Below are 19,742 nucleotides of genomic sequence, written 5' to 3'. Positions count from 1 at the left end.
TTTTTTTCTTTGGGTTTCTGGGAGTTGAAGTATATGGGGCCTCTGTACAGAAAATAAGATCACAAACTAAGGACTCAGAAAAAACACAGTTAATGCTTACAGTGTACAGTAATTGCAGATCTCCTTGAGGAGTGACTGAGAAAGAGATGGAGATCATAGCAGAGTGAATAGCTGTGAGAGATGTTTATTAGGAGTAAAAGCATTGGTGATAAAGAATCTTACTTTTCTTATTGTTTAAATTATAGCTTTAAAGAAAAAATACATCAGGTTCATTCTGACTCTTCTAATTAAAATTCAGGAGTGCAGGCTTTATTTATAACCACATTGATGTTATCTGTCTCTTCATTTTCCAATACTGAAAGTCCCTGTTCTCAGTGATACCAACGTAACTGTTTGCTTTATCACACACACACACACACACACACAATTCATACCTGTGTGTGTCAGATTATGTGTGTATACATAATGTAAAATCACTGAAAGGAAATATACCAAAATTATTTTATAATTTTACTCAACATAAGAGTTGTTTTTACATAATTTGAGATTTTTATTAATGTTTTATGATCATTAGCCTTTCTCTTTTGGAAATAAATTATATATTTATAGAATTTTAAAATTCAAATTAAATTGTGTTTATACCTCTGTTTCAATCTTAGCTGTTCCTGTTTTTCGCTTTGGGGAGTGATGTTCACCCTGGGACAGAGATGGAGATCATAGTAGAGGAAACAATATCTGTGAGGGATGTAAGTTATTTTACTTTGGGAGCTAGGGTCCGTGGGTGTTTGGGGTGGGGAGCAGTGGTAACCTGTATTAGGGTTTTGCGATCCTAAGGCTAGGGTTTACATAATATCCTTTAAAGAATTCTATGTACTCACTAAAGGAGTACTTTGGTTGGCTTGAAAGTTGGTGAGCCAGGCGTGGTTTTAAAAATAAGATTTTTTTTTTTTCTTTTCTGACTACTGATAATATATGTTTATTTTAGAAATTTGGGATGTATAAAAATGGATTAAAAGAAAAAAATTAGAACTCCTCATTATCTCTTATCCCATTAATATTCACATTTGGGTATATTTCCTTTCAGTGATTTTACATTATGTATACACATATAATCTGACACACACAGGTATGAATTGTGTGTGTGTGTGTGTGTGTGTGTGTGTGATAAAGCAAATGGTTACGTTGGTATCACTGAGAACAGGGACTTTCAGTATTGGAAAATGAAGAGACAGATAACATCAATGTGGTTATAAATAAAGCCTGCACTCCTGAATTTTAATTAGAAGAGTCAGAATGAACCTGGTGTATTTTTTCTTTAAAAAATTATTTTTCTGTCGCTGTCTCCTGAAACAGCTTGTAGAAACAGTGAACAGCTGGTAGTGGCAGGCACCCAGCACCAGACTGTGGTTGCTAAATGCCATTTCCAGGAAGGAACTAGGACTTCTTGGAGTGATGGCTTGTCCTGTCGCTAGGTCAGGAAAGTGTGTGAGGAACCCGGGACATCTTACCACAGCAGAAGCAGTGAAGCTGCAGAGATGTCTGAGATTAGCAGAGAGTCAGGAGCCAACCTGAAAATAAGCGTTTGAACCTCAGTGGGAATAATAATGAAATCTGATTCACACAGACATAAAATCCATGAGTTCATAATGATCTTTAAAAATATGCTGTTCATTGTTAACTAGTGAATGCCAGGGAACCATAAAGCAAAGCATCAAATATTTATCCTGTTTTTCTTTTGCAAACTTTACCTCACAATAACAAGATAGATAATGAGAAGATTTTTTTAAATAGACATATCCCAGCTAATAAAATGAAGAAGAAATTTTAAGCTATCACCGTTTTTCAAGTCCTAATGAATTAATGGATCTAAGCCATGATCCTGAAAAACTGCTAACAGCCCCAAAAGAGTAACACCCAGACATTTAGAGATTCAGAGCAATACCCATGCTCTTGCCAAAACATAAAACAAAACTGGACCTGAGTCCAATCAAGGTCTGAGTACCAGTTTGTAAGAAGTTCAGGGGACAGAAAGTGAAAGTGAAGTTGCTCAGTCGTGTCCGACCCTCAGCGACCCCGTGGACTGCAGCCTACCAGGCTCCTCCATCCATGGGATTTTCCAGGCAAGAGTACTGGAGTGGGGTGCTATTGCCTTCCTGTTAAATGCACCCCAGGCCAGCAGTCAGCACAGTTCCCAAGTGGAAAACTTCTTCAAGAAATCAATAGCAGGGTTAAAGGAGACTTAGGAGAAATAGCAGGCAGGCACAATGTATAGAATTCATATGGGCCTTGATTCAAACCACAGGAACTTAAATTTGAACATTGACAGGATATTCATTATTTAGGAATTCTGTATCATAATTATTTACCAGTTACAGTTTTTTAAAGAATCTTCGTCTTTTAGAGATGAGTACTGAACATCAATAAATGAAGCGATACCTGACATGTGCTTCAGAAAAGAATCTGGGGAGCTAGACAGGGGAAATGGGTGGGGGTATTGACAAACAAGACAGGCCGCAGCAGGAACTGAGACTGGAGACGGGCACTTGAGGGCTCATTTTAAACCCTCTGCATAAGTTTGAAATTTTCTGTGCTTAAACATATTTTTAGTAATATATATTTTTTACTCTTTGCTATATGCTGTAAATATTTTCCCAGTTTTTCATTTGCCTATTAACTTTAATGAGTTTTTTGTTGGGGGTGGTTAGCTTTAAAAAAAGGTTTATTACTGACTTACTGCCAGCATGAAATTCATATCACAGGAATCAGACATTAGAGTATCCCTGACACCCCTCCCTCCACTGCTGTCACCTCCTTCACCTCTCATCCGAATGATCTCCCTGACAGGGTTTGGACTTGTGCTAAATGATTGTAAGGAGGGATATGGGCTAATTGTGGATTGGATGCTATCAAGAGTTAGGGGCAATTTAGTATCTTACTTATGTTCATACATTGGAAGTGTGAAGAGGGACTGGAGATGCTGTTGATGGAAAGGCAGCAGCTCCAGAGGAAAAGATGGTTAGTCCTTTGTGCCTGGGGTGTGACCTTGGGTAACTTGGGAGTTTTTTCGTTTTGAAGAATGTGTGTCTGTCTTTTGTCCTGAAACCATTGTAGGCAGACTCCTTCCCCATGCCTACCCACTCCCCTCCCCAGAGCTGAAACTGCTGTGTCAAGGCTGTCAAGAGGCCACCGTGTTACTGTGTCTGGTGAGCAGGTCCCAGTCATCTGCTTACTTGCTCTTTCAGCAACAGTAACATACTTGATGAATTTGTCATTTGCCTTTAGAAGACCGCAGCTCTGTAGGTTTTCATCACGTTTCTCAGGTCTCCCCTTCTCAGTCTGTTTGCTTTTCTCTCTGCCTTGTGAGCACCTCATGCTCAATTCATAGATGCCGTACTCATATATCCAGCTACTCCTTGGCTGTCTGATTGTCATCCCAAATGATAGCACCCCCACAATGGAGCTCCTGACCTATCTCAAATGCACTTCACTCACATTTTCCTTTTCCATTATGCTGGCTCCATTTTCCACTTGCTTAGGCCAAAACCTTTGAAATCATCTTTGATTCTTTTCTTTCTTTCTTTCTTCATTACCAGGTTTTCCAAGACATCCTTTTGGTTCTACCATCAGGATTTATCAGGGATCTGACATCTCATTCCCTCACTGCTTTCACCGCCTTCACCCCTCATCTGCATTATTCCAACAGCTTCCTAACTGACCTCTTTGCTTCTAACCTGGCACCTCCCAGGGTACATTCTTACAAAGAAATAGAGCGATCCTTTAAAGTTAAGGTCAGTCAGTCCTCTACACACAGCCCTCCTCTGCTTTCCCATCTCACTTGGAATGAGAGCGGAGCCCCTGAGTTACCTTGCAAGGCCCTTGTGATCTGGCCCTTTGGTATCTTAAAAAACAAACAAACAAACAGAACTTGTAACTATTCCTCTCACTTGCTCTACTGCAGCCAAGTTGGTTTCTGTGCTGCTGGGCCTTTATCCTGGTGGTTTCCTCTGTCAGAAACACGGTTAAGTTACATGCTTAATCGCTGGTTTCCCTTAAATAAGAGAGGCCTTGAGGCTGCGGCTTTCTGTGAATCCAGTTCTCTTTGGCCCCATTCTGTGTTGTTCCCATCATCGTTTTCTAAACAGTCTTTAATCCTATAGTTGCTTTTATCTTTAATCATACAAGTAATTGTGGATTTAGTCTTAACTTTTTAAACTTTACAGGTAACTAAAAATCCTCCTTAGTTACCACCCTATTCTTGTCCTTTCCTCAGAAGTCACTTTTGTCATTGGATAATGTGATCCCATCCACATCAATAGTGTATCCTCCCACACCTTTGCTGTGTGTGTACCAATGTGTAGTATGTATGTACATGTAGGAATAAGAGCTTGACTTGGTTTCTTTTAAAATCATAAATGGTATCCTAGAACTTCATTTCATTTAAAATAATTTAAAGATTTTTTAAGGCCAGTAAATATAAATCTCATTTATCCTTTAATTGTTTTAAGACCTTTTCTAGTTTATGTAAACGTTCCCTGTCAATCCAGGGCTATCTGGATTGTTTGCCATTTTCCTGTAAGCCAAGCAGGGCAGCAGTCATCATCCCTAGCCGTCTCCGTTCTGCTCAGTTATAGCATAAATCAAATTTTACTTACTCCTTTGCCCTAAATCTATTTAAGAATATTTCTCAAGTCAAGAAGTCGGGAGTCTTTAAAGACTGTTATGGTTTTGCTCTGATGTCTGCTCATCGTGTCTCGTTCACTGAATTGTGCTGCAAGCTCACAGCGTGCACAGTTTTCCCCTTGTGAGTTGGTGTATGATCAGTTGCTTCTTGGATAAATAAAAGCTAATCTCCTTTTATGAGAATCAGTTCAGTTCAGTCAGTCAGTCATGTCCGACTCTTTGCGACCCCATGAATCGCCGCACACTAGGCCTTCCTGTCCATCACCATCTCCCGGAGTTCACTCAGACTCATGTCCATCGAGTCCGTGATGCCATCCAGCCATCTCATCCTCAGTCGTCCCCTTCTCCTCCTGCCCCCAATCCCTCCCAGCATCAGAGTCTTTTCCAATGAGTCAACTCTTCGCATGAGGTGGCCAAAGTACTGGAGCTCCAGCTTTAGCATCATTCCCTCCAAAGAAATCCCAGGGTTGATCTCCTTCAGAATGGACTGGTTGGATCTCCTTGCAGTCCAAGGGACCCTCAACAGTCTTCTCCAACACCACGCTTCAGAAGCGTCAATTGTTCAGCACTCAGGCTTCTTCACAGTCCAACTCTCACATCCATACATGACCACAGGAAAAACCATAGCCTTGACCAGACGGACCTTAGTCGGCAAAGTAATGTCTCTGCTTTTGAGTATACTATCTAGGTTGGTCATAACTTTTCTTCCAAGGAGTAAGCGTCTTTTAATTTCATGGCTGCAATCACCATCTGCAGTGATTTTGGAGCCCCCCAAAATAAAGTCTGACAGTGTTTCCACTGTTTCCCCATCTATTTCCCAAGAAGTGATGGGACCAGATGCCATGATCTTCGTCTTCCGAATGTTGAGCTTTAAGCCAACTTTTTCACTCTCCTTTTTCATTTTCATCGAGAGGCTTTTTAGCTCCTCTTCACTTTCTGCCATAAGGGTGGTGTCATCTACATATCTGAGGTTATTGATATTTCTCCCGGCAATCTTGATTCCAGCTTGTGCTTCTTCCAGCCCAGGGTTTCTCATGATGTACTCTGCATAGAAGTTAAATAAGCAGGGTGACAATATACAGCCTTGACGTACTTTTCCTATTTGGAACCAGTGTGTTGTTCCATGTCCAGTTCTAACTGTTGCTTCCTGACCTGCATACAGATTTCTCAAGAGGCAGGTCAGGTGGTCTGGTATTCCCATCTCTTTCAGAATTTTCTACAGTTTATTGTGATCCACACAGTCAAAGGCTTTGGCATAGTCAATAAAGCAGAAATAGATGTTTTTCTGGAACTCTCTTGCTTTTTCCATGATCCAGCGGATGTTGGCAATTTGATCTCTGGTTCCTCTGCCTTTTCTAAAACCAGCTTGAACATCAGGAAGTTCACGGTTCACGTAGTGTTGAAGCCTGGCTTGGAGAATTTTGAGCATTACTTTACTAGCATGTGAGATGAGTGCATTGTGCAGTAGTTTGAGCATTCTTTGGCATAGCGTTTCTTTGGAATTGGAATGAAAACTGACCTTTTCCAGTCCTATGGCCATGGCTGAGTTTTCCAAATTTGCTGGCATATTTAGTGCAGCACTTTCACAGCATCATCTTTCAGGATTTGAAACAGCTGAACTGGAATTCCATCACCTCCACTAGCTTTGTTCGTAGTGATGCTTTTAAGGCCCACTTGACTTCACATTCCAGGATGTCTGGCTCTAGATTAGTGATCACATCATCATGATTATCTGGGTCGTGAAGATCTTTTTTGTACGGTTCTTCTGTGTATTCTTGCCACCTCTTCTTAATATCTTCTGCTTCTGTTAGGTCCATACCATTTCTGTCCTTTATTGAGCCCATCTTTGCATGAAATGTTCCCTTGGTATCTCTAATTTTCTTGAAGAGATCTCTAGTCTTTCCCATTCTGTTGTTTTCCTTTATTTCTTTGCATTGATCACTGAAGAAGGCTTTCTTATCTCTTCTTGCTATTCTTTGGAACTCTGCATTCAGATGCTTATATCTTTCCTTTTCTCCTTTGCTTTTCACCTGTCTTCTTTTCACAGCTGTTTGTAAGGCCTCCCCAGACAGCCATTTTGCTTTTTTGCATTTCTTTTCCATGGGGATGGTCTTGATCCCTGTCTCTTGTACAGTGTCACGAACCTCATTCCATAGTTCATCAGGCACTCTATCTGTCAGATCTAGGCCCTTAAATCTATTTCTCACTTCCACTGTATAATCATAAGGGATTTGATTTAGGTCATACCTGAATGGTCTAGCGGTTTTCCCTACTTTCTTCAATTTAAGTCTGAATTTGGTAATAAGGAGTTCGTGATCTGAGCCACAGTCAGCTCCTGGTCTTGTTTTTGTTGACTGTATAGAGCTTCTCCATCTTTGGCTGCAAAGAATATAATCAGTCTGATTTCGGTGTTGATCATCTGGTGATGTCCATGTGTGGAGTCTTCTCTTGTGTTGTTGGAAGTGGGTGTTTGCTATGATCAGTGCATTTTCTTGGCAAAACTCTTATTAGTCTTTGCCCTGCTTCATTCCGCATTCCAAGGCCAAATTTGCCTGTTACTCCAGATGTTTCTTGACTTCCTACTTTTGCATTCCAGTCCCCTCTAACGAAAAGGACATCTTTTTTGGGTGTTAGTTCTAAAAGGTCTTGTAAGTCTTCATAGAACCCAACTTCAGCTTCTTCAGCATTACTGGTTGGGGCATAGACTTGGATTACTGTGATATTGAATGGTTTGCCTTGGAGACGAACAGAGATCATTCTGTCAGTTTACTTATGTGTGCATGCTAAGTCACTCTAGTCATGTCTGCCTCTTTGCAATCCTGTGAACTGTGGCACGCCAGGCTTCTCTGCTCATGGAATTTTCCAGGCAAGATACTGGAGTGGGTTGCCACTTCCTCCTTGAGGGGATCTTCCTGGCCCAGGGATGGAACCCATGTCTCGTAGGTCTCCTGCATTGGCAGGCGGGTTCTTTACCTGGGAAGTCATGGTGAAAGCAACCTAATTAATCATATCTGGTCAGAAATACACTGTTAGTCCTCATTAGAAAATCATACTGCAGACCTGGAAGTGGATGAACGTATAGGTTCTGGTTGTGAACACTGGAAGCTTTTTTTTTCTGCTGATTTGGCACCTCATTAGCCCTTAAGGAGTGCCTACCTAACCAGTTAACCATGTATGTCTTAATCTATTTGAGAGTTGTTAAATATAATCAGACTCAGATAGTCCCAGGGTCAAAAGAAAGGTGTTTCTCGTACTGTAACTCAGAAACAGAACTACAAATGAACATAATTTTTTTTCTTAACAGTGTCTGAAGATAATGCTGGACAAATGTGGCCTCACAGGTGGGTTATAGACTGTGATGATGCATAAGCTTGTCCCCGTCCTTTACTTTTAATGCATTTTCTATAAGCCTAATGAAAACTTTTCAAACTTGTTTTTCTCCAGGGTTGTCAGCTATGCACATAATTCTCCTGATTCTTCTTTGAAGGCTAAAAGAAAACTAGGCGTAGGTTAATCTCCGTCTAAGGAAGGAAAGCCTAGATAGGCTCCAGCAGAGATACAGAAGAGATAAGGTTAAGATTTAGACCCGCTGGAATTTCCTAGATCTTTTACCAATTTTTTTTAACCTCATTAATTCAGCATTTCAGTATTTTGTGTTTGATCCCAGTATTTCTATGTAAAGAAGGAATGTAATATGAATGAAAAAAATAAACCCAGGATATTTTGAAGTGGCTACCCAGGTGGAGCCATGTGAGCGAGCTTAAGGAGGCATCAAGCTGGTTTCAGTAGACTGAGAGCTTGCCGTTCTCTGCACCGGAGTAGAAGCCTGGGGCTCCATCACCCGGCAGCGACGTTTGCTTGCTCAGGCTCAGGGCCCTCTTCTAGGAACTTACTGCAGTACCTTGTTTCATCTCCACACTAGTCCTCCCAGCAGGGATCCTCACTTGTTCCCATTTCTTAGATGCAAAGAATGGCTAAACAGCTCACCCAGAGTTATACCACAAGTAGCTAGGTGGCTCTGATTTCACAACTCTTGATTTCTTTCTGCCATGCTGTGCTGTGACGTAATGGTGTTCACTCTTAATTTACTGGTATTGTTTTTTTTAAACATACTTATATTAAGTTAAATATCAATACAACTTACTGCATTTAAAGAGACTTCCCAGTTGGTGCTAGTGGTAAAGAATCCGCCTGCTAATGCAGGCGGACTAAGAGACACAGGTTCAATCCCTGGGTCAGGAAGATCCCCTGGAGGAGAGCATGGCAACCCACTCCAGTATTTTTGCCTGAAGAATCCCACGGGCAAAGGAGCCTGGCCGGCTGCAGTTCATAGGATCGCACAGAGTCGGACACCAATGAAGCGACATACCTGTGCTGCGTTTTAAACTAGAAAGAATGACAAAAGAGGGCCTACAGTGAAAGTGTTAGTTGCTCAGTTGTGTCCAACTCTTTGTGACCGCATGGACTGTAACCCACCAGGCTCCCCTGTTCATGGAATTTTCCAGGCAAGAATACTGGAGTGGGTTGCCATCCCCTTCGCTAGGAGACCTTCCCAACCCAGGGATCGAACCCGGGTCTCCCACATTGCAGGCAGATTCTTTACTGTCTGAGCCATGAGAGGGGGATTCAAAACCTGTGGCCTGTGCAGAATAAATATGAGATCTGTGTTTATTTCCTGGATTTGGATCTTCTTTTGGTGAGTGGGGGAGTTGATTGTTATAAAACATCACTAATTTTTTAGTAACCAAGATTTTCAACTTTTACTCAGCTCCCTCTCCTCAAAAAAAAATATTCTCTTCCCATTTTGTCAGTGTAATAAACATGCTGAAAATCTGAAATCTAATTAACATTTGTAAATGTTCTTTTATACCCAATTCATTAAACTGCTGTACTGAACACAGTTTTTTGTTAGGGTAACTGCTGATTGACAGGAACAGTTTTGTTGTACATGTTACCAGTTGCTGAGTAACGTTAGCGTGTATTTACGTCCAAGACAACTTTGTGATTTCAGAAGGGATTCTATGCTTGTATGTACATCTGTTTACACTTAACGTGTGATGTAGACATGCATATGTACATGTAAATAATAAAGGTATAAATAGATGCTGCATACTAGTACCAAGTATTTTTATTTGCAGGCATATAGTACTTGGTGGAATAGACAGAAGATTCACCAAGTTGGGGCAGCAAGTTAATTTTTTTCATGCTCTGAAGAGATGATTTACTTTTAAAATTAGTCAATAATTAAATTAGATTATATCCCATTTGACATTCATTTATCCAGATGGGTCATTCCTGGAAAACTCATAAACCATATTATTCTGACTTTTTTTCCATCCTGATTTTGATTCCTTCCTAGGAGACACATGGCATTTACGAAAAATGGATTGGTGCTTTGAAGCTGGGGAGCCTTTATGTGAAGAAGTAAGATTCTTTCTATACATTTCATTTGCAAAGTGATTGTTTTGTGTTTTCCTAAGGATATCACCCTACTCATGTGAGTGAATTCTAGAGAAAGCTTACTTTTTTAGGGTACAAGAATCCTTACATGGATCTACTTTCCTTTCTTCTCACTGTAGTTTTTTCAGAGTCAAAGGGAAAGTTTCAGCTAAGTGGGAACATATCTAATGTATATATTGAGTCCTCTTTTGATAAGAGAATATATCTCAAGTGGTAGTTCTTCATTAAGAGGCAGAGAACTACGGAGAACAAAGGACCAGTGAAGAATTTGAAGATAAAGCTCTCAATTTTGAAACCTGAATGTTTTAATCTCAAGAGTTTCTTTGTAAGTTCATGATGGCAGAATCCATCTTAGCAGCCAATCATTTAGGCTCTGCTTCAAGCTGCATCTCTAAATCCCGCCAGACACTTAGGATAAGACGTAGGAGCAAAGTTATTATAGGATGGTTGGAGTCTGGTTACTCTTCTTCCTCTTGTTTTTGATTTTTATAGAAGTATAGTTGATTTAGAGTATTAGTTTTAGGTGTACAACACAGTGATTCAGTTAAAAAATATATATATTTAGTCTATTTCAGATTATTTTTCATTTGCTGGAGCGGGTTGCCACGCTCTCCTCCAGGGGATCTTCCTGACCTAGAGATTGAACCCATGTCTCCTATGTCTCCTGCATTGGCAGACAGGTTCTTTACCACTAGCACCACCTGGGAAGCCCTCTTGTTGTTATAGGTTATTATAAGATACTGAGTATAATTCCCTTGGCTATACAGTAGGTCCTTGTTGGTTATATATTTTATACATAGTAATGTATATATGGTAATCCCAACCTCCTAATTTATCCCTCCTCCACTTTCCCCTTTGGTAAACATAAATTTGCTTTCTTTATATGTGAGTCTATTCTGTTTTGTAAATAAGTTCATTTGTACCAATTTTTAGGTTCTACATGTAAGCAATGTATATTTGTCTTTTTATCTTACTTAACTTAGTATGATAATCTCTTAAGTCCATCCATGTTGCTCCAAATAGCATTATTTCATTCTTATTTTTCAGACTGAGTAATATTCCATTGTGTGTGTGTGTGTGTGTGTGTGTGTGTGTGTGCGCGCGCCACATCTTCCTTATCTGTTCATCTGTCGATGGACACTCAGGTGGCTTCCATGTCTTGGCTTTTGTAAATAGTGCCCACTGTGAACATCGGGTTGCATGGATCTTTGCAGATTAGAGTTTTCTCTGGATATATGCCCAGGAATAGAATTGCTGGATTATATGGTAACTCTTATTTTTAGTTTTTTAAGGACCCTCCCTACTGTTCTCCATAGTGACTGTACCAATCTACAGTCCCCCCAACAGTTTAGGAGGGTTCCCTTTTCTCCACACCCTCTCTAGCATCTATTATTTGTAGACTTTTTTGATGGCCCCTCTGACTGGTGTGAGGGGATTCCCCATTGTAGTTTTGCTTTGCATTTCTCTAGTAATCAGTGATGTTGAATGTCTTTCCATGCTGGTTAATCTCCTTATTGCCGTTCCAGGTAGCATCAGGCCTCACAGTCCAGATCTGTGGCCTCAGATGGTTGTGCTCAGTACAACCCTTTCCCCCAGGCTTTATATGCCTGCTTTCTGTTCAATGAGAGTCTGGCATTAGACATCAGCAGAGGCTGATTTAAAGCAGGGCCTTCCAGGGAAAGATCTTTGCCATGTAACAGCCAATAGAGAGGCCCCTGTGAGTCCTGGCCAGGAATTTGACAGCCTAGAGTAAGAAGTGGACCTCAAAGAATTGTCAGGACATAAAGTTTGGATGTCAGGAGAGTTTATTTAGTCAAATATTTGCCTCATTTTCTTCTCTTACTAATTCTCAAACCAGTATCAAACAGTTCGTCTAAAAGCAAACTCATTACCTTCAGAACTGGCTCCACTTCACAGATTTGCTGTTAGTCTTTCTCATCCTAGCCTTTTCCAGCCCCACGTGTGGCTTACCCTCCTTACCTGACGTGGGTCATATTTGGTCTTGGCCTTCAGAGACCTGTCAGTCTTTCCAGTCTTTCTCAACCAATTCCATTGCTGGCCTCCTGGTTCAAACCCTGATTTTTGGTCTTTTGTTTCATTTTGGTGTTTTTTGCCTCTTGCCTGAGTTACTACAGCTGGCGTCCCTAAGCCCAGGTATTCATTCCCCACTTCATATCAGTATGTCACAGGTCTGACAACTTAGGGTGATCTTTAAAAATCCTCTTCACAGAAATCTTGAGTGGCTTTTTAAAAGCAACTGAAAACTCCCTTTTTTCTGTTCCACACCTCTTTGACCTGTGACCCATTTCCCACCCAGTTTTCTTTCCTGTTACTCTCCAGCAGATCCCTCCCACTCTAATTAATCTATAGTCTCTTAGCTCTTCCCCTTTATGTAAATCATATATGCAAATCATACTGACCCTTGACATAACCTTGACTTTGCCTTGTTCTTCTTTTTTTGTGATAATTTTGTTTGTTTACTTTTTGGCTGTACCGGGTCTTCGTTGCTGCGCAGGCTTTCGCTCGTTGCATTGAGAGGAGGCTGTTCTTGGTTCCGGTGCCCGGCTTCTCTTTGCAGTGGCCTCTTTCGTTGGAGCGCAGACTCTAGGGTGCACAGACTCAGTAGTTGTGGCCCCTGGGCTCTGAGCTGTTTTTAGATTTTATGGTCCAGTTAAAAAATTAAATATAAAAAATAGGAAATAAAACTACATACAGTTGATGGAAATAAAACTACATACTGTTGACGGGCTCAATAGCTGTGGCTCATGGGTGGCATGTGGGATCTTCCTGGATCAGGGATCAAACCTGTGTCTCCTGCATTAGCAGGTGGATTCTTTACCACTGAACCACCAGGGAAGTCCTGCCGTGTTCTTCTTTCCTTGAGAAATTCCTTGTTTCCTCTGACTTTTCCAAATCCAGCCCATCTTTTAAGCTGAACTAAAATTTTATCTTCTGTAAATTAGTCTGCCATTTTTCATCTCATCCATCTTCCTTCCTTTAATCTTTTAAAGTTCTTAATGATACCGTTTTAATACATAATGATGTACTGTTTTATAGTCTTAGCTTATTTCCATCTCTTCAATATCTGCTTCATTATTCATCTACTTATTTCTTGAAACGATAATAGAGGCATCAGTGTGTTTTTTTTTAAAGATTGAATGGTCTCTTTATTCCTTCCAGAAGTCGTAAATGACAAAAAAGACTTTCTGTGTTTCTAGGATGCAAAGCTGAAAGAGCTTATGATCTGTTCTGGAGATACTTTGCTTTTAATTGAAGGAAAACTTCCTCCTCTGGTAAGACTTCGCTCCCAAGTAGACATTTTGTAAATAACAGTTTCTGTGTTGTGATTGCAAAGATGTTATGTTCTCATCGTGTGAAAATGGGGAAATACAATCATAATGAATATAGAGTACTTACCCCAAATTCTACCAGTCAGATAGCTACCATACTTTACATCTTTATATATTTTCTTCCATCAACTGTATGTAGTTTTATTTCCTATTTTTTATATTTAATTTTTAACTGGACCATAAAATCTAAAAACAGTCAGTATATCCAGTGTATGACTTAGCACAATTTAATTCATCTATATCCCTGTTGTTTGGAGTTCAGTTTGTTTTAAACTTTTTGTTCTTATCAATAGAATAAATATAAATCCTTCTTAAGACAATTCTAAAGATGGAATTAACAAGCCAAATCGCTTTCCCAAAGAGCTGAACCAAGTTTGCAGTCCTAGTGTGGGTCTTGCGGGGGCTCGTGCCACTCCTCTGCATAGACCCTGCGTATGACCACTCAGAAAAGCCAATATTTAGTAGTAGTTGTTTTTATTAATGTGGACACATATAAAGAAGAAAATAAAATTACCCCAAATTCTAGCACTCAGACAATCATTTGCTTATGATTAGAAAATTCAGACAATGTAGAAGGCTATAGAATGATTAACAGAAGTTTCTCTTATATCTTTCTCTCCAGAAAGAGCCCAATTATTTTTCCTTTCTTGTACTTCCAAGAAAAACATTGCACCTGTTTGTATGTTGAGTGTGAATATGTGCATAGCCTTTTCAAAGTTTACATAAAGGGGATCATACTCTATGCACTGTTTTATTCCTTGTGTTTTTTTGTTTTCATGTAGTATGTCTTGAGGATCTCTACACATCAGCACATACAGACCTACCTTTTTCTTTTTCATGACTTCAAAGAATTGTCGTATTTTATACCGTGCTCTTTAATTTTTGAATATGAAGGATATAAAAAGCTGGGCCAGGAAGAGGAGGTCCCATCCCTGTGGTGTCTGTCCTCCCTCCACCGGCAGCCAGCTTCCCCTATATCCTTCCAGAAGCACGTGCTTCGATACACACATGTGTGTATATGGAGCATGCGTGTGCACATTCATGTGTATATACATATTTCTATTTACAGCAAAGATTATAAGCTTGGCACTGCATTCTGCACCTAGCTTTCTTTGTTAATGGTTTATCCCCATATATATGCTGCATCCATACACAAAAAGTTGTCTCATTCTGTTTGATGTGTATGGAGGCTCCCATGAGTTATTTAACCAGCACAGTTAGGTTGTTCCCAGTCTTGTGTTGATGCAAATAACACTGCCAAAAATACTGTGTGTTTGCCGTTTTGCACATATGTATCCACAGGATAAATTCCTGGAACTGAAATTTCTTTGTCAGAAGTTATGGCCTGCTGTAATGTACCAGTCTTCTAAAAAGGGACCTTGAGGTTGGTTCATGGTTTTTGCTGCCATAAACAATTTGCAGTGAATATCTCAGTATGCATGGGCCAGTATATCAGAAGATAAAATCCCAGCCATAGAATGGCTGGGTCAGAGGGTTTGGGCATTTTAAATTTTGACAGCCCCAAATTACTTTCCAGAAACTTGGCAGCAGTTTATACTCCTGGCACCAATTTACAAGAGTTTAGGTTTGAACTGAATGCAAAAAAACAGAGTTTTTCGCTCTGATTTACATTATTTATTTATTGCGTGGAAGTTGAGTATTTATTAATTGTCACCAATTTGATAAACAGAAAAATTTTCAATTTTAGCATGCATTTCTTGAAAAATATGTATTTAAAAATATGTGTTTTTTCGCCCACATTCTCATCTTCTATTGTTGGAAATTGACCACTGTAGCATAGTTAATCTATTCAGGTTCTTTACTAACTCAAAAAAGGGGAGGGAAAGAACCAGTTACGTTAGTAAAACTGAAATTACAGAATGTGTTTTAGGAGATGGGTTAATTTCATGTAGTTGTTATATAGGAATGCACCTTCGATCAATAGATTGTTGCTTCTCTGTAGAAAGTTCCTTTAGAAAATTTTATAAATTAAAAACCGCATGTAACTGGTGTATTGTGCTGTGGTGCTCTTTCAATGTAGTTTGTTCTGTCTAATATTTTGTTAGTTTGTTTATACTTTTCACTTATCGTAGTTGCTAATTTATAGAACATTAGTCCCATTCATCCTAGATACTGATTTTTATGATTTTAAACTTTTGAATGTAAAAGTGGTAAATGATAATGTATGATGGTTAATACATACATCTTACGGAAAAATACTAAATTCAGGAACACTTTCTATATCAAGATGTTTCTCTGTGGAAGTGGAAGTTGACTTAATCTCTGTGCATCAGCAGTTCGAAATCTCCATTCCTCAGGGTTTCCTGACAGTGCCCATCTGGTGGTACCAGCCTCGGGGGCCGCTGTATCACTGGAAGGATCACCAGGACCAGACGAATTGTACCCTTTCTCAAGGCAGCGTCTGGAAAGCCAGTTCCACTCCAGGTGAGAACACAACAGAGTTACAGCAGCCAGTGTGTCATAAAGAAAAGTAAAATGACTGCTTCTGTTGAGAAGCAACAGAAATGTATGTTTTTAAAATATACTTAAATTACAACAAAATCTATGTGTTCTGTAATTCATAGCATAATAATAATACCATCCTATTTTTATACAGTGATTTGTATGTAACCTCTATAAAATACCATCCTGTTTTGCTTTTTTATTTTGGGGTTTTTTTTTTTTTTGGCTTTACCTTTCATTTGCCATCTGTTATTTTTATTATCTTTATTATTATGGCAACGTATCCAGTTTTTTCAAGGAATTTTTATATATTATCTCTCAAGCTCCCTATGGCAATAGGAATAGCAGCCCCTTCACTGTAACAGACGGGACATTGAAGCTTCCGTTGCTTTCAGTGACAGCACAGTGTGAATGAAATGCCTCAGACATCCTGGCAGAAGATGCGGGCTTATGCCCACACTGCGCCCCCTGGCGGCCCGTCTGCCAGACCCCGCTTCCTCCCCATGAAGTCCTGAGAAGCTGACTTGAAGCCTGCAGATACCAAGTTGCTTGGATAGAATTGTACTAAGCCTGTGTGCAGTATCCCAGCACAGCCTGTATTTCAGAAATATGAGCTAAGTTCATCTAAAGCTCCTGTCAGAAGTCTCACTCTGTCCTTTGCAGGTGCTCCCAGTGACGCACACACAGAAGTTTCCCTCTGGTACTTGGGAGACCTTGAAATCTCAGAAGATGCCACCTTAGGGGAGCTGAAGTCTCAGGTCAGCCTTCCTCCTACAGCGAACCCTAGTGGTGATCTGGCTGCTTCCAGTGAGATATTAATATATTCTTCTATTTCCTTTCCCCTCAATTACAGTCGGTTCTGATATGGCATGTGTTCTATGCCATGTTCAGTGGTGAGTACCGCACAGGCCACACACGCACGCTGCTCGGGGGCTCCCGGGCTCGCTCAGTCACCCTGTGGCTCCCTCTCTTCCCACTCCGACAGGCATGCTGTGCTTCCATTTGACTGTCTTCTCAGTGACTTGCAGCTTATGTTCATTTTGATTTTTTTAGGGAAACATTTGTTGGAACATTTGTAAAGCATTCACTTTATTTACATTGTTTTTGCACCATTGTGATTCATGTGTTAAATGTGGTTAGCAAAAGCTGTGTTGTCAGTTGCCCAGGAGGTCAGAATCTTTATGTTAGAATGTTAAACTAGATATTGCATTGTTTTCTTGGACATTAACATTCACAGACAGAGTGCTCTGTCCAAATGGAAAGGCTCGGTTGAATACAACACAAAATGCTTAAGAAGCATCTTAACTCTCAGTGGACTAAAATGAACATCCTTCTTCCTCATAAAGGAAAAAGTGTAGGGGCATGTAAGTTAAATATCAATCACTGATTGATTTATCCTGTGTATCCTCACTGTCTGAAATACCTTTCTCAAAAAAAGCAAATGATCTTATTCTCTTAAGAACAAGAAGGAAGCAACTTTTTTTCTTATATTGGATTAAAAGATACAAAATTACTGTTTCTAGATAATAAAAAATGGATGAATATTGACCGTGTCATGTAATACAACCTAAGTATATGAATAGATATCCACCCTACAGAATTAGTACAGTGGTTTGGGCCTAGCAGTTGGATCCAGAGATTCTGCAGTATTTCAAAATAGAAAGTCATTTCCTTGGCAGAGGAAACACTGTTGAATGATAGTAGCACAGATGGAAACTGAAAACAAGTCCTTGCTTTTATTAGAGTGGCCTCTGCTTTTGAGTTACAGTCACATAGAAATTAGTTTCATTTTCTAAAACATAATCATTAAAAAGGAGTTTTTGGCTCAGAAATAGAAAAGTCACTTAGCTCTCAAGGTGATTTCAGCATAGAGGAATACAAAAGTGACTCAGGATTAATTTCATGTAAGAGAGATTCCTGTGGGTTTCTGGTAGATACTGTCATCACTTGAGAACCTGTCTCCCTCAGATGTCATTGTGTAGCGCTTCATTTTTTCCCTAAAGCAGTCTGTTTTTAAGAGTGCGTTTTCAGTTGTGTGTGTCTTTTCTAGGCCATGACCTTGCCCTCCTTGGAGTTTTCCATCCCATCCCCAGCCTTCCTCAGAGCCTGGACAGTGGAAAGTAAGCGCCCAGGCCGGCTTTTACGAGTCCACCAGCAGCAGCTCAAGTAGGTTTCTTGGTGAGCACTCCCTAACAGCCCATTCCAGGTCATTCACATTGTCAAGTGGACAACGCTTGTTACCACAAACTCTGAGACAACTTCAGTTTTTCATATTAAGTAAAAATGTAGTTTTGCCTGTTTTTACTTTGGTCCAGAGACTGTGAGCAAAATATTGAGTGTTTTTTCCCCCAGCTTTATTGAGATATAATTGATATATAAGAATCTGCCTAAAATGCAGGAGACCTGGGTTAGGAACATCCGCTGGAGAAGGGAATGGCAACCCACTCCAGTATTCTTGCCGGAAGAATTCCATGGGCAGAGGAACCTGGCGGGCAACAGTTTATGGAGTTGCAAAGAGTTGAACATGACTGAGCAATTTTAACTCACTAACACTGTATAAGTGTATTGATTTGACAGACATATATTGCAAAATGATTTTACCACCATACTGTTAGCTCACACCTGCATCACATCATATAATTGCCTTTTTTTTTTTGTGAGAACATTTAAGATCTACTCTCTATCAGCAACTTTCAAGTATATAATATAGTATTATAAGATAAGTACGTATGTAATACAGTGTTATAAGTACGTCCTGGGGATGTCAGGTACAGCATGCCGATTATAGTTTATAACTGAAAGTCTGTACCCTTTGACCAGCATCTTCCCTTTTCCCTTCCCAGCCCCTAGAAACCACTATTCGAGTCCCTGTTTCTATTAGTTCAGCTTTTTGGATTCCACATGTAAGTGATGTCACGCAGCAGTGGCCCTATCTCCCTTAGCATAATGCCCTCAGTGTCTGTCTGTGTTATCTCAAGCCACCGGATGTCCTTTCTTAGGGCTGCATGATATTCCTCTGTGTGTGTGTCTGTGTGTCTGTGTGTCTGTGTGTGTGTGCGTGTGCGCATACCCGTAAACCACACCTTGATCCATTCTTTCAGTAAAGACACTAGGTTTTTCCATCTCCTGCCTACTCCGTAGTGCTGCAATGAGCCTGGGAGTGCAGATCGTCTCTTCAAAACCCTGTTTCCGTTTCCTTTGGGGAGGTGCCCAGCAATGGGATTGCTGGATCATGTGATAGTTCTTTTTTTAATTTTTTGAGGCACCTCCATACTATTTTTCCATACTGGCTGAACCAATTTACATTCCCACTGGCCTTGAACAAGGGTTCCCTTTCCTCCACACCCTCACTGATACTTGTTCTCTCTTGTCTTTTCAACGGTAAGTGTTCTGACAGGTGTGAGATGGTATCTCATTGTGGATTTGGTTTGCGTTTCCCTGATGATTAGTGATGTTACCTTTTTATGTACCTGTTGGCTATTAGTATGTCTTCTTTAAAAAATTTCTGTTCACATCCTCTGCCATTTTTTAGTCAGATTGTTTGCTTTTTGCTATTGAGTTGTATGAGTTCTCAATGTAATTTTAACACTAACCCCTTAGCTTTGCAAATACTTTCTCCTACTTTATAGACTGCTCTTTAATTTTGCTGATGGCTTCCTTTGCTATGCAAAGCTTTCTAGTTTGATGTAGTCCCACTTGTTCATTTTTGCTTTTATTGCCTTTGCTTTCAGTGTCAAATCCAAAAAGAAATGACGCCACAGCTTCACCCCCACGGTTTTCTTTTGGGAA

The 19,742-nt window shown here is 40.0% G+C and overlaps 1 protein-coding gene across 5 annotated transcripts in view; it reads left to right on the top strand.

Annotated features, from left to right (window-relative positions):
* The window catches only part of USP40 (ubiquitin specific peptidase 40), an 83,175-nt gene that overhangs the window by 52,828 nt on the left and 10,605 nt on the right, over positions 1-19,742 (top strand). For 2 of the 5 annotated variants that reach the window (XM_052638188.1, XM_052638187.1), the window contains 7 exons: positions 660-746; positions 7,985-8,021; positions 10,040-10,104; positions 13,359-13,433; positions 15,809-15,935; positions 16,617-16,711; positions 18,004-18,119. In XM_052638188.1, coding sequence (XP_052494148.1) covers positions 660-746; positions 7,985-8,021; positions 10,040-10,104; positions 13,359-13,433; positions 15,809-15,935; positions 16,617-16,711; positions 18,004-18,119 — 602 coding nt within the window. Of the gene's footprint in view, positions 1-659; positions 747-7,984; positions 8,022-10,039; positions 10,105-13,358; positions 13,434-15,808; positions 15,936-16,616; positions 16,712-16,806; positions 16,847-18,003; positions 18,132-19,742 lie in introns of all 5 variants that reach the window. The other 3 variants (XR_008199154.1, XR_008199155.1, XM_052638189.1) reach the window with 3 other exon arrangements.

This window comes from Budorcas taxicolor, chromosome 3 (genome assembly GCF_023091745.1).
Source record: "Budorcas taxicolor isolate Tak-1 chromosome 3, Takin1.1, whole genome shotgun sequence".
Classification (NCBI taxonomy): Eukaryota; Metazoa; Chordata; class Mammalia; order Artiodactyla; family Bovidae; genus Budorcas; species Budorcas taxicolor.
The sequence above is the reverse complement of the archived record's forward strand: the minus strand, read 5'-3'. Positions and strand labels throughout refer to the sequence as shown.